This window comes from Rhipicephalus sanguineus, chromosome 3 (genome assembly GCF_013339695.2).
Source record: "Rhipicephalus sanguineus isolate Rsan-2018 chromosome 3, BIME_Rsan_1.4, whole genome shotgun sequence".
NCBI lineage: Eukaryota > Metazoa > Arthropoda > Arachnida > Ixodida > Ixodidae > Rhipicephalus > Rhipicephalus sanguineus.
The window spans coordinates 37564954-37578567 of NC_051178.1; the positions used below are offsets into that span (position 1 = coordinate 37564954).

At 47.5% G+C, this 13614-nt stretch overlaps 1 protein-coding gene across 1 annotated transcript in view; it reads left to right on the forward strand.

The window, feature by feature from the left end:
- The window catches only part of LOC119386565 (uncharacterized), a 132440-nt gene that overhangs the window by 25034 nt on the left and 93792 nt on the right, over positions 1 to 13614 (forward strand). The window contains 2 exon segments of the mRNA XM_037653848.2: positions 1944 to 2245; positions 9926 to 10071. Coding sequence (XP_037509776.1) covers positions 1944 to 2245; positions 9926 to 10071 — 448 coding nt within the window.

Below are 13614 nucleotides of genomic sequence, written 5' to 3' on the forward strand. Positions count from 1 at the left end.
AAGATTGTCACGCTCCCTCCATGTTTAGCTCGATGCACACCAGTTGCATCCTAGTGTCCAGTGAACTGGGCATAAATGCATTCTCGCATTGAGCAAACTTGTGATTACAAAGGCTACTTTTTCGCAACACTGTTTCAAAAGAACATAAGTTAGCTCGCATGATTTAAATTATCTGATTGGCACGAAGATACTTCCTAAAATAATGTCCCTTACTTGAGCAACCCAAGTGCGCGACTTTCCTCATGGACGATGCCAATACTCTGACGCACCCTCATGAGGAAATGTGGCTTAGCGGGGACCTACATTACAAAAGCCTCTGATAGAAGCTGCATAAGTGGTTTTGGTTCAGATTTTGGCTTTGCTTGGTTTTCTGCACCGCCTTTTTTCTTATGTCCAGTACACTGGTCGTGGGGTCTGAAAGGGTTATACCAGTGCAGGCTTCGTCGGCTCGCGTGCGATCGTCCTATCTCAAAAAGAAATTGAATTTTTGAAGGCAGCCACGACACCTTAGACACAATTGCTTTGCAAATGCTTATTGTGGACTGTGACGTATTTAACTGATGTGCAACATGTGTTTCTTGTTTTCTACTGGTTTTCTGTCTTTTTTCTTTCTTTCTCTTTCCTTCTCGTGTCGTATACAACTAAGTGTCTGGCACAAAAATAAATCTGTTGTTATAGTCGGGTACAACTCAAGAAAAAAGCGGCTGTTCGCCATCAAGGGACCCCACTCCAGCCAATGGCGTCGCCTTGTCATTGTGACGTCACGCAGACCGCATTGGTCGCCGCGCTCACAAAAGAATCAAAAAGCGTGTTCGGACCTCAACCAAAATGGCCGCCTCCTCTGTTCGCAACAATCCATCAGCGTCTTCAGTGAGACTGCGCTCTCGCAAGCTGACTTTAAACCATAAGATCTTTCATGTGTTCTATACTAATGGGGAAATAAAAGAAATTGAACTAAAATTTTATCTTCGCTCAAAATAAAGGCTTCCAGAGGAACTACTTTACGGCACGGACGTACTCATAAAAGCTTGGGTCCAAGTGCTGCTTGTAGGTGCGTAGTGGTCGACTGCGACGTCACGATGACACTGCAACGCCATTGGCTGGAGGGGGGTCCCTCGATGGCGAACAGCCACTTTTTTCTTGAGTTGTATCCGAGTGTAGTATGCGCATCACCCCGTGTGCATCTTTTTTTTTGCTTGTCCTTCCGTGAGTTCCTGGCAGCGCAAAGAGTCATGAAGTCATACCAACTAGCCCCCATAGCAGCTTTACTGGGGAACCGCTATCGTTGCTGAAATCAAGTGTGTCGATGCGGCGCTCTTAGTCGTATTGCACAAAGGGGCATCAGTTGAACAGCAGTGCGGTGCGTTTGGGTTGTCGCCTGTGCAAAGTGTGCAGTACACTTGCAACTGCATTAGGCCTGATGCACTACCAAGCAGTTAGCTGAAGATGCTTGTCATAATGTGGCTCTCAAGTGACTGAATTATACTGGCACATTTGCCGCGTGCCGCCATCATAGCTGTGTGCATTTCCAGTGCTTATCTGCTGCATGCACACTGTGGCAGAGGCCCCTTCATATTCTCAATATGCTTTGCTGCATAAAGCCTTTGCATTGCGGCAGAGCTGACTTTTGGACTTTGCTGGGGGCACTAATGGATCGTCTCGGGAAAGTGCTGGTTCAAGCCTGCGAGATGATCGACCCGGTAGTGTCGAGTAGAAGGTTAAAAAAAAATTGGACTCTGAACTTTTTCAGTTGAACTTTCAGATGCACTTGTACATTGACCATATGGGGCTTGTGGCGGTGCCGTGAAAGTGTCAGAATTTTCAGGCATGTCCGAAAAATCGTCCGTTAACTGTATATTATTGGCTGTCTAGGCATGATGTCTTTCTAGTCTAGTGTGATGCTTCCTAAGTGGGCTACCCAGTGACAGTCCTGGTGTTTGCAGGAGGCTTGTTGGTGTCTGAGCAAGCCATTCCATCGATGCGGGGTGTGTGTGGTTTGCGCAACCTGGGCAACACGTGCTTCATGAATGCGGGCCTCCAGTGCCTGCTGAGCAATGGCCGCCTGGTTTCCTACTTCCTGGCTCGCTCGGGGCACGCAAGCGAGAGAGAGGACGAAGATTCCCTGACGGCGCAGCTGGCGCATCTTCTGTGCCAGGTGTGGAGTGGCAGCTACTCGTGCCTGCGGCCAGCTCCCTTCAAGGAGGCCTTGGCACAGGCCTGCCCTCAGTTCAGTGACTGCCGACAGGTGAGGCCACATGGAATGCAGTTTGTTAAATACACACTGGACAGATGGATCATTTTACTGCACCTGTCATTTAGAGCTTGAAATGGGATGTGTTCCAGCAGGTTGTGGTGTGCCTTGCGCTGTGACCCCTGCATTGTTTACACGGCATAGGATATGGATGCCATACACAAAATTTAACTGTGAAGCAGTTAATATGCAAAAACAGTCTCACTTCGTTCATTTTTAACGCCGCAGCATGGCTTTTTGTGTCATCATTCTCTTAACCTTGTCATTATTCTTGTCACATTGACGCGAAGTACTGTATTTGCATGACTAAGTCGGCCCCTCATATCAAGAGACTAAAAAATAGTGCTAAAGAAAAGAAAAAAGAAATGAATGGAAGGCAATGCAACTTTATTACTGTAGTTGCCGCACGGACTACTCACCCTCACTGTTACCCTTTAAACACCTGTAAGGGCCGCACATAAAAGAAAAAAGAATTCAAGCGGGAATTTTATGAGTGCACGAATATATATATATATATATATATATATATATATATATATATATATATATATATATATATATAAATAATAATTATCGCATTCCTGAGTTTTGTTGCCAATATTTTATTTTTTTTTTCCTTTCCCTATGGTACTGTATAGACCACTTATAATATAACCGCTTATAATGCGGGAACGGATATAACGTGGTCTTTTCTCTCGTAGAACCCTATGTATGCACACATCGCTTATTGTGCAGTCACGGGAGGCAGTGTGCCGGTTACAGTGCGAATGCCTCGAAGTCCGGCAGACAACTGTGACGGTGAACTCCCTCCTCAATGGGGTGCGGCAGGTGCCCCAAGGAGCGCTGGTGAAAGAAAGAGGGACAGAGGGAGAAGGGCGCACAGAGCAAACAAGCAAAAAGCAGGAGCAGCAAAGACACGGGTGTGTTTTCGTGGAGCACTTGTATTGGGTAATAAATTAAACAGTGCGGCGTTTTCTCTGCCAGTGTTCTAGTCTTTAAATCACATCTCAGGTGAGATGGCAGCACCGCTGCTGCAGCATGCATAGTCGAATGGTCGTGCGATGCAGTCGGTCGGTCGGTCAGTCTGTAAGCCTCACTCTCTTTGTGTCGGATTTTGCTTCTCCTGAATGATTGGTTGCTGGGCCTACTTTTCATCACTACCGCATGCTTTTGATGTCTTCATCCACACCTTCAGGCGCCAGGAAATGACAAGCCATTACACTGGAAACGAAGGTCACCATAGTAAAAGAAGTTGAGAAGGGCATGAAGAAAACTGCTGTGGGCTGTAAAATATGGCATCGCAGATACCACTGTGTTGGCACTTTGGAAGAATTGTGACAAGATGCGGCAGCAGGTGGACATGAATGCTGCTTCATCGTCCAAGGAAAGAATGCGCACTTCCAAACATGAGAATGTTGACGCTGCCTTGTTCCGGTGGTTTAAGGAAGTGTGGGCACAAAATGTGATGATTAGTGGGCCTATTCCGCAAGCGGAGGCCAAGTGCTTCGCATATCTTTTGGGGCACAATAAATTTGTGATTCGGAGATTCAAGAATCCTCATGGGATAACCTGTAGAGTTATTTCGGGTGTATGTGAAGAAGTCGACGACTGGGGCACAGCGTGGCTGAACATAAACGTTGAGACAATGTTTCTGCCACATGCGGATCGCTATATATTGTCACGCTGCATGAGTTCGCTGGAGCCAAGAAGCCAATATACAGCGCTTACGAAGCCGGGCTATTCTAAAACCTGGTCACGAATCGCACTCTCTTTATGAAAGGTGAGCCCTGCACTGGTCGTAAAGCTTCAAAAGAGCGTGTGACAGCTTTGTTCTGTGCCAGCTCAGATGGGTCAGGCAAGTGCCGCTTGCTTGTCATTGGGAAGTACCATATTTATTCGAATATGAGGCAATCACAATTATAAGGCGAGGGTTGAAGGACCCAAGAAAAACAAAAAAAAGTTTGCACACTAATGACTAATGTAAGGCTAAAAATTCCGTCGGAAAATTCCCATCTTTGAAATGCACAAAATGCAACTGTGTGTAATCATGTACAATCATCATCTGATGCATCAGTGCTCTCCTTGTCGCTGTTGCACTCCCAAAGTTCACTCTTGTCAGTGCCATCCAGCGAATTAGAAATGTAGCACTTGTTGAAAGAAGCTGCCACCATTGCTTCTGGTATAGCTGCCCAAGCATCAGCTATCCACCAAGCCACCACGCTTCAAACGCACGCCCAGACGGATCGTTGGAGGCCATCCACTCTTTGTAGAGGCGTCTCGCATGGTCCACGAAAGGCTTGACACACACGCAGTGGCTGTAACTGACTTGTCATGCCACCAGGGATGACAACCAGATTGGTGGCGTCTTCGTATAGCTTCTTCTTGTCCTCAGATGTCCCCGGAAAGCATTGACTGGCGAGCCAACAGTGTCCCAGGACGCTGGCATCACACAGTCTTGATCGAATTGATGACAAGTGCCTCAGTCATCCAACCATTTTCCTGGCAGCGAATGTGCACACCCTTGGTGAAATCTTCATTTTTAGGCATCATTTTTCTTTTTAGCACTACGTAAGGTGGCAGCTTGTGCCCATCAGCGGTGCATGTTAACATAACGGTGATCCGCGCTTTTTCACACCCTGCGGTACGTATGCGTACTTGGCGATCACCTTTCGTGTGTATCGTTTGAGCCGACAGCATGTAAAAAAAAATAGCGGTCTTGTGTGTGTTCCTGATCTGGCCGAGGAGGAAGTTTTGCTCTCTTCGCAATCTGATGACGTAAAGGTGAGAAGACAGCAGCTTTTCTTCATAGTCAGGGGTTGCACGATAGAGGTTCACCTTCTTAGTGAGAACTCGGCTCTCTTCATTTACTTCTGAACCCTCGACCTCGAACTGCAATCCGGAGATGCCTCGATCCACTGCGAACTCTCGTGCCTTCATCTGTAACATTTTGGTTGTCACGGCCAAGCCACGGCTCCTGGTTTCTCTGACAAATTCACTCAGACTTGCCTCCATCTCGGGAAACACACCCTTCCGCAGTTCCTGGAAAGCTTTCACGTCGCAGCGCATGCAAAGAGGGTCTCCTTCACCTTTCTCTAACGACGCATGTTGTCTTCAGGGATGCCATACTTCCAGCTTGCTGCACAGTTGCCCAATGCTTTGGCTGAGGTACATAGTTACTTTTCTTTTGAATGTTGCACTGTAGTGACGATGATGACTTGTCATGATGACTAGTCACAACAGAATGGATAGCGTAGGCAGTCCAGTCAAAGGACATGGGAGGCTACACGCACACCAGCAAGGAAACACAAAATACATAGAAAAGTGGCTGGATGGTGATTGCGGTAACTGCAGGACTGCGGTTTTGAACTTGGCTAATGGATTGCAACATACTGGATTTTTGCTGTTTTTGGCTGTTTTACGACGTCACGAGATGCACTGTTGGTGATCTCGGAGCTTGTGATGTTCTCGGCTGTACCCTTTGTGGACACGACTACCGTCAGATCGCATCTTTTTGTTTCTTTTTAGCTGACGATGACCCATTTGGTTACTGGGCAAACATGTAATAGTGTTACAGAGTTAAATATTCGGGTTTATTTACATTTTCATGAAAGGAAAATAATAGCATGCCTTGTCCCACACTGAAGCGGTAATTGATGTTAACATTGAATATAAGGCGGGTTTAGACTTTTAGGCCACAGTTTTCGGAAAAAAAAAAACGCGCCTTATATTCGAATGAGTACGGTATGCATGTATGCATGGCCGTGTTGCTTCCGCAAAATGGAGAATCATCCGATGACGAATAAAGCCAACGGCAAGGCTTTGATGACGCAAGACTTGTTCAAAGTTTGACGAGCAAATGGTGACGCAAAAGTGCCGTGTTGTCCTCATTTTGGACAACTGCACAGATTACAATGTAACGCCAAAGCTGACAGCTGTGAACTTGAAGTTCCTTCCGGCCAACACCACCATGAAGAGCCAGCCATTGGATCGAGGTGTCATCACAACTGTCAAGGTGCTCTGCAAGAAGCGCATGTGCGAGAAAGTTCTGTGGCATTTGCAGCAGAAGGAGCCTCTCAGAGTGGATTTTAGAGCTGCGATAGACATGACTATGGTGTTTTGGTATCAATTTAATCCATCTACCATCAGGAAATGCTTTGAAAAAGTAAGCTTCATACACAGTCACGGTACCGATGCACCCGCTGAGGACGACGACAGCCAACCGGTGAGCGCGGATGAGGTATGGTCTGATTTGGTCGCTAACCATATAGCATCCGAAAGCAACACATTCGAGGACTTTTGGCAGACATCAACGATGACATGGACCTGTGTGAAAACTGCGTAGTTAAACGCTCGAAGATGAAAGACATGAATAACAGGACTAGTGTTGAACTACCAGCTGAGCTTTATTTGGTAAAGGTGCTTTTTATAGCGTTCCTCGTCACCACTGACAAGAAGCCATACGCTCAAAAGTAGCCAGTAATAATAAGAACCCCAGGTGGTCGAAATTTCTGAAGCCCTCCACTACGGTGTCCCTCATAATCATGGCATGGTTTTGGGACGTTAAACACCAACAATTATTATTATTATTTAACAGTGCGACAAGACAAGTGATGGCGATCCCTCTTTTAATAGTTTCGAATGTGCACTATCTTACGGAAGAAATCCTTTTGCGGAACGCGGGTTGTACACCCAGCAGACACGAGCTCCATGAAAATGCAAGTGTGTAGACATCTAAGAACTGTATGACGTCGTTCTCTGGTTTCTCAAATGTAAAACCTAATCCACTGCCATACAACTTGAAAGTGCTGATCACACCATCAGTACAACCGTCAAGATCAGAATTAGGAACATGTTGCAGCACAAGCACAAAATCATCAGCGTATCTAAAAATTTTTACTACTCCTGAATCAGTAAGGTTAGCCTGAACGTTGTGATCAATACCCGACAAAAATATACAGTGGAACTTCGATTATACGACTTTCAGCGGACCGCGCAAAATCGTCGTATAATCCAGGCGTCGTATAATCGAAAAACCGAGAATATAGGCAGTGACGGTCATTGTTGCCCCACAACAGCGGGCACATAATGCCTAAGAAAGTCCGCGGCACAAACCTACGCTGCTCCGAGGAACGTAGATTAAATTAATTGAAAAAATGACAACCACGCATTTTATCGGAGGTGTGAACGAACCTTTATTTTTCACCTTTTAAAAAAATCTGTGATTTTCTTCTGAGAGTTTGCCCAGCCATGACGCATCAGCTTTCTTTCGATAGCTGCAACATCTGGCAGCAAGTCGCCGATCTCGTCGCGTGCGCAAGCAAACCGCCGAATGTGGTCGACGTAGCACAACACGTCCGCGTAAGTCGGAACGGACGCGCTAGCCTCTGCAGCGTCGTCAATCTCTTCCTCGTCGGAAGTTCCCGCAGTGTCGGGACGCACAGTTTCGATAATGTCATCCAGCGACACTTCACTGCACACTGCAACGTCGTCGTCGGCACCAACATAGTCCGTGAAAGATCCAGGCAGCTCCGGGCTGCCGAACTCTGGTTCGTCGTCAACAGGCACTGCAGCTTCACTGGTAGAACAAGCACCACTTCTATTAAAGCCGCAGTGCCTGAAGGAGTTGGCGATGGTTTCTGGCGTGACTGCGTCCCATGCACTAGCAATGTAGTGCATTGCATCAAGCACAGAAAGCTTCTTATCCAACTGCTTGCGTTCTATGCCCGCCAGCCGACGCTGCACCAGAAACTTCCGATATTTCTGTTTCATGCACTTGATGACGCCAGCGTCAAGTGGCTGCAGCTGGCTAGTGCAATTGGGGGGCAGAAATACAACTTTCACATTTCTCAAATGCGAAATATCTGATGGATGGCATGGCGCATTGTCAAGCAGAAGAAGAATCTTTCTGTTCTTAGCCCCCATTTTGGAGTCCAGCTGCTGCAGATATGTAGAAAACATAGCAGCCGTCATCCAGGCTTTCCGGTTGAACGTGTACTGGCACGGCAGCCTTTTCAAATTCTTGAAGCATCGCGGCTTCTCAAACTTGCCGATCACGAGGGCAGGAAGCTTTTCAGAGCCGTCTTCATTAGCGCAAAGCAATACGGTAAGATGCTCTTTGCTTCGCTTACCCCCGTGACAGCTCTCTCCTTTGAATGCCAATGTCTGATCTGGCTGCATATTATAAGATAATCCAGTTTCGTCCGTGTTGAACACGTCGGACGGCTTGTATTCCCGTATCAATTCCGGCAGCAATGCAGTCCACTTTTCTACAGTGTCGGAGCTGACTGACGCGCTCTCTACACAGCAGCGGCTGTACACAACTCCACTGCGTTTTTTAAAGCGATCCAACCAGCCATTGGAGGCTTTAAAGTCGTCAGTGCCGCAGCGCAATGCAACTGTCTCAGCCTTCTCCTTCAAAATTGCGCCATCCACGGCAATTCCTGAACTGCGGGCCTGACGCAACCACTCAACGAGGGCCTTCTCCATGGCAGCATATTTGCCATCTTTCGCGGCCTTCCTGTTTAGGCTGAACTTTGCCGCATTTAGTAGGATGCCGTCCTTCTTCGCGAGGATCGTTTTCAGCGACGACTCGGGAATGTTCAGGTCACGGGCAATGCTGGCCTTTGTTGCTCCATTCCGCTTCTCCGCCTCCTCGATTATGCGAAGCTTTTCTCCGAGCGTCAGCGGTTTTCGGTTCCGCGACATTGCGAGACGCAGCACTCGCAACCAAGAATTCGAAAGCTTCCTCGCACACCAATGTCCGAACACAGAAAATTTTGCACGTGGACACAGCAGCTGCGGCGCAGCACAACCAACCGATGAGGCAAACACGTGAAGGAATGGCTGAATGGCAGCACGGCAGTAGGCCTATTCGATTTGCAAGCTTCGACCAACCGCGAGCGGCTAAAACGCCCCAGCCCTCTGGTAGCTAGACAGCGGCGAGTTCCGGTTCCCACGGCTGTCGCAAACGTTGGCTCAACAATCGCTGTTCAACACGTCCGGTATAACGACACGAAATCTAGTGAAAGTTATCGCATACTAGAAAGCGAGCTCGAAATTATCTGCCATGTTATCTTCTCACAGCGGTCACTACAAAACCACCCAAAAGAAGAGAGAGAGAAAAAAAAAGGCGACAACGGAAGTGCGTAGTGCAATGCGATAAAACGAATGCGCTCTGGCTGGCTCCAGCCAACGTTGGCTCTGGCTAGCTATGGCCGATCGCGTGTCGAAAAATTGAAGAGGCCCTGTGGTGGCAGCGCGGATACGAACTCGGTTCCTCGGTTTCCCGACTTTTTTCCCCCGGCTGCAGTGTGTTTGCGTGCCAGCCCGCGTCATCGTAGGTCCTTTTTTTTTTTTCTCGGACAGTCCAGCGAAGCGTCGTACGAGGCGGGGCCGGCGTAAAATTGCGTCGTACAATTGAGGTTTTTAATACATTATTTCTATGGGGGTTTTGCCGGGACCAAGCCAATTCGTCGTAAAACGCGGGTCGTCGCAGGACCGGGGGACGTATAATCAAAGTTCCACTGTACTCTGGTTTTAGTTGAAGAAGCTGAGAGAATCATGTTACTCGCTCAACGTCACACTACTACGTAGGTCAGAATGACCATTTTGTGCTTCGCTGCATCCTATGTGAGTGCAGTGATGGTGATCGAGTGTGGCGTTGTGTGTTTCTAGCACGACTGCCAGGAGTTCCTGACGCTCCTTTTGGACACGCTGCACGAGCAGACCAACTGTGCCGGCCGAGAGACGAGAGGTTCTCCTTCGCAGGGCAGCGGCAGTGAGTCGTCAACCAGTTCCTGGGAAACAGCTGTCCCCCTTCGGTAAGAACCTCAGTGGCTCACATAGTGTTTATTTCAGCTACATGGCTCCTTTTGCAGCAGTGTCACACTGTACAGAACAAGCTTGCACAAACTGTGGACACTGTAGGCATTTTGGCACGAGGTGTATCGATGCCAGGCTGGTCGTAGGCACATTACAAAGGCTCAAAAGCTGTGGTTCATAGAGAAAGGGAAATGAGGTAAAAGGCTGCAATGGCGTTTCAGCCAGCATGGAAATGTTGGGTGGTACATGGATCGGCCTAAGCTTTGTTCTTTTAGCTCCGTGTGGCCGGCAGCTGCTTTGTCGCTAGACAAAGTTCAACAAAAGTGCCATGGTCTCGCTTCACCACCTCTACCCTCCTAGGCTCATCAATTCAAGCCACCCCCCGATGTTCACAACGAGCAATTTTTTGATCCGAAACAAAAGCCAAAACACAGCAATAAAGAAATCCAGAAGTGCATTTCAAGTCGCAGGCGGGAAGACTCTGCAGATCTATGCACTACCCACTATTCTCGAGGTGGCTGAACAATTGCAGCGCCACAGTTCCTTCTAGTAAACATTGTCGGAAACTGTATGCACCAGGGCACTCAAAAGTGAAGGTTCTCTCCTTGCTGCCGTCAAAATGCAGCAGGCAGCACCGCATTCGTGTGTTCAAGAGTGCCACTGTGACGAAAAAAGAGGAAGAAAGATAGCTCAGTGCTACACCTTCTACAAGTGAACGAGAAAAATGTATGCCACCAACAGTGGCATGCGAGCAGCTGTCCTGCAGTTGTTGGTCTGGCGAGGAGGTCTTGGTGATAACTCATGATGGCGCTTGCGTGAGTGTTCCTTCACAAATTTTCATCTTGTGAGAAAATGCCTTTGCATCTAGAGGAAAAGAATAAAAAACATAAGAAATGAAAGACACAGTGGAACCTCGGTGATTCAGTAAAAACTCGTTAATTCGGATTTCACAGGACCGGAAAAACTGTCCAAATTGACCGAATGCGGAATTATCGAAAGTATCGAGAAAACAATGGATAAATGCCTCCTACATCAGTACATTTTTATTTTCTTGAGAAATATGTCAAGTGAGTAATTATTTTGCATAAGAGCAGTGCAAAAACTGCAATTTTCGTCATTTGCGACATCGTTCTCAAGGTGAATGCGGCTCAAGACCCACGTGCCTTAATCCGAAACATGCTCTGAACCTTATTACTAGAGACCACTTTGATATATGAGCATGAATTAGAAGTTAAGAAGGGCTTTTATAGTGTTTTTATAGTGCATGTAAGTGCCTATTTTTGGCATTTGTGCCTAAACACCTATAAGTGCCTATAAATGCCTATTTTCAAAATCGGGGCATACAGTCAAATCCCGCTACAACGAAATTGATGGGGCGCACGAAAAAGTTTGTTGTCGCGGAATTTCGTTGCAGCGAAATTTCATCTATAGACCACAGAAGTTAGGAAGATCTGATGATCGTGACTCGTCCTTTGGTCCCGGCAAGCGCATGCATTGTCCTTTGCATTTAACTCTCGCTAACTCGGACACACTTGGCCGCACACCGAGTGAATGTATTTTCTCGCGTATAACACGCACAAAATATACAGAAAATTTAGCACTAAACTTTGGGTGCGGGTTATACGCGAATTTCGGTGCGCAAGTTGGCTTCACGGTAATGCAAGGAAGGTGGCTTTGCGTCAATACGCGAGTTATACACATGGGTTATACACAAGCATATACTATATGCAGGCTACCCTCGAAGCGTGCCGAGAGTAGCGCTGCGTAGGAGCGTGCCAAAGTTCGCTAGAGGCTAACTGAATACGAAGTGCCGACGCTCCGCACTACCACAATTGTAAGCGAGTGAAAGGAATGCCGAAACGCTTTGTGCCGTTTTACGACTTTGTTGCCTTTAATCTTTCTTCCGGTGTGTTAGCTGCGCACTTGAGCATATTCGCTATCGATGATCGCGACGATAGCGACCGCGGTTTTCTGTGCAGCGGCTGCGGCAAACGGTAGTTCCGTTTTCAATCTGTGCGCGCTGGCCGTGCGCGTGTCTTCAAAACTGCGTCATTGCAATGTGTAATCGCGTCTACCGCAGTTTTGACCGCAGCGTTGCTTTGAATTGGTGCGTGTTGCGCGTACGTTGGATGTACGCGTATTTTCGTGGTCGCCCATGATCGCGTCGACACGACCGCATTTGTGTTCACAGCGGTTGCGGCAGAATGTAGTTACGCTTGGACTAGGTGCGTGCTGGCCTTCGAGACGCCGTAGATGTCAATCACGATCGCAGGGCTTGTGACGACGAGCAGTAGTTTTGTTTTAAGTGCTACGTCAAAAACATGGCGGGAGTTCTTGAAGAACGATTCTTGCGCGGCCCGCACGCGCATCAAACCTGCCGGCAGCATCATGGCGGATGGACAATCTGCCGCCGAGCATCTCAATGGCGAAAAATTTATCGGGATGTGTGTGCGGTGGTAGAAAGCGTGTCTCCGATGAAGACACGGGTGTTGCGATGCGGCTGCACGGCTCTGGCAACGAGAAATGGTCGAGTTTCTAGCGAAATTTCGTGGCAATCCTGGGCAAGCTCCTTTTCCTTATGTGGCGACACTCACGAAAACTTCGTTCAAGCGTAAATATCCAGAAAAAGTATTCATTGTGACGAGACGTAGTTCGCATTGTTTTGTATGGGCGGCTGATGGGGAATCCAAAATTATTCGTTGTGGTGGAAATTTCGTTGTAGCGGTATTCGTTATAGCGGGATTCAGCTGTATAGAAACACTATTTAGCCTCAAGTTTTGCTTTCTAGTGCAGTTTGAGACCGTTATTTATGCTACCGAGCAACACTGACCGTTCGGAACTCTAAGAGCAGTGGTTCTCAGCCATGAATGTTTCGGGGACCCCTTGCGGACTGGTGGAAGCCTTTCAGTGAGAAAGGTGGGGGGGGGGGGGGTCATATATTAACTCAAACCCTTGCAAAGAATGGTCAAACTGAAGTGCCACGCTAATTCGATCTCCACAGCTTGTTAATAAGTTGTGCGGTCTCCAGCCACATTCAACCTGTTTCTAGCTATGTTTGCTCTTCAAATATGCAAGCTTGGAAAAAGTGTGCTGACATGCATATTTTGTAGAAAACTGCAACTAAAGCCTTACAGCCATCTAATGGAGAAGGGGAAGGATAAGTCAGCTCCGCCGCAATGCAAAGGTGCTGTGCAGTGAAGCATGCCAGAAATCTGAAAAGGCCGCTGTCACCGGACTTAATGTGTCTCCAAAAAGTGTTCTTATTTATTTATTTATTTTTTCGAGGATGGGTTTCGCGGACCCTCAGAAATGGCTTCGCAGACCCACATTTGAGAACCACTGCTATAGAGTTCAAGATATTCCTGTAGTTCAACCTATTCCCGAAAACAACCGCTAGCAGCTGTGAAATGTGATTCGCCGACCAGCTTGCTTGCCGTCCTGACATGGCGCGAGCGGTTGGTGGATACTGAACTGCAGAGAGCAAAGGAAGAAAAAAAAAGTGTGCACGTGGCTTTTGTTTTGTTTGTAATTTACTTTTCAAG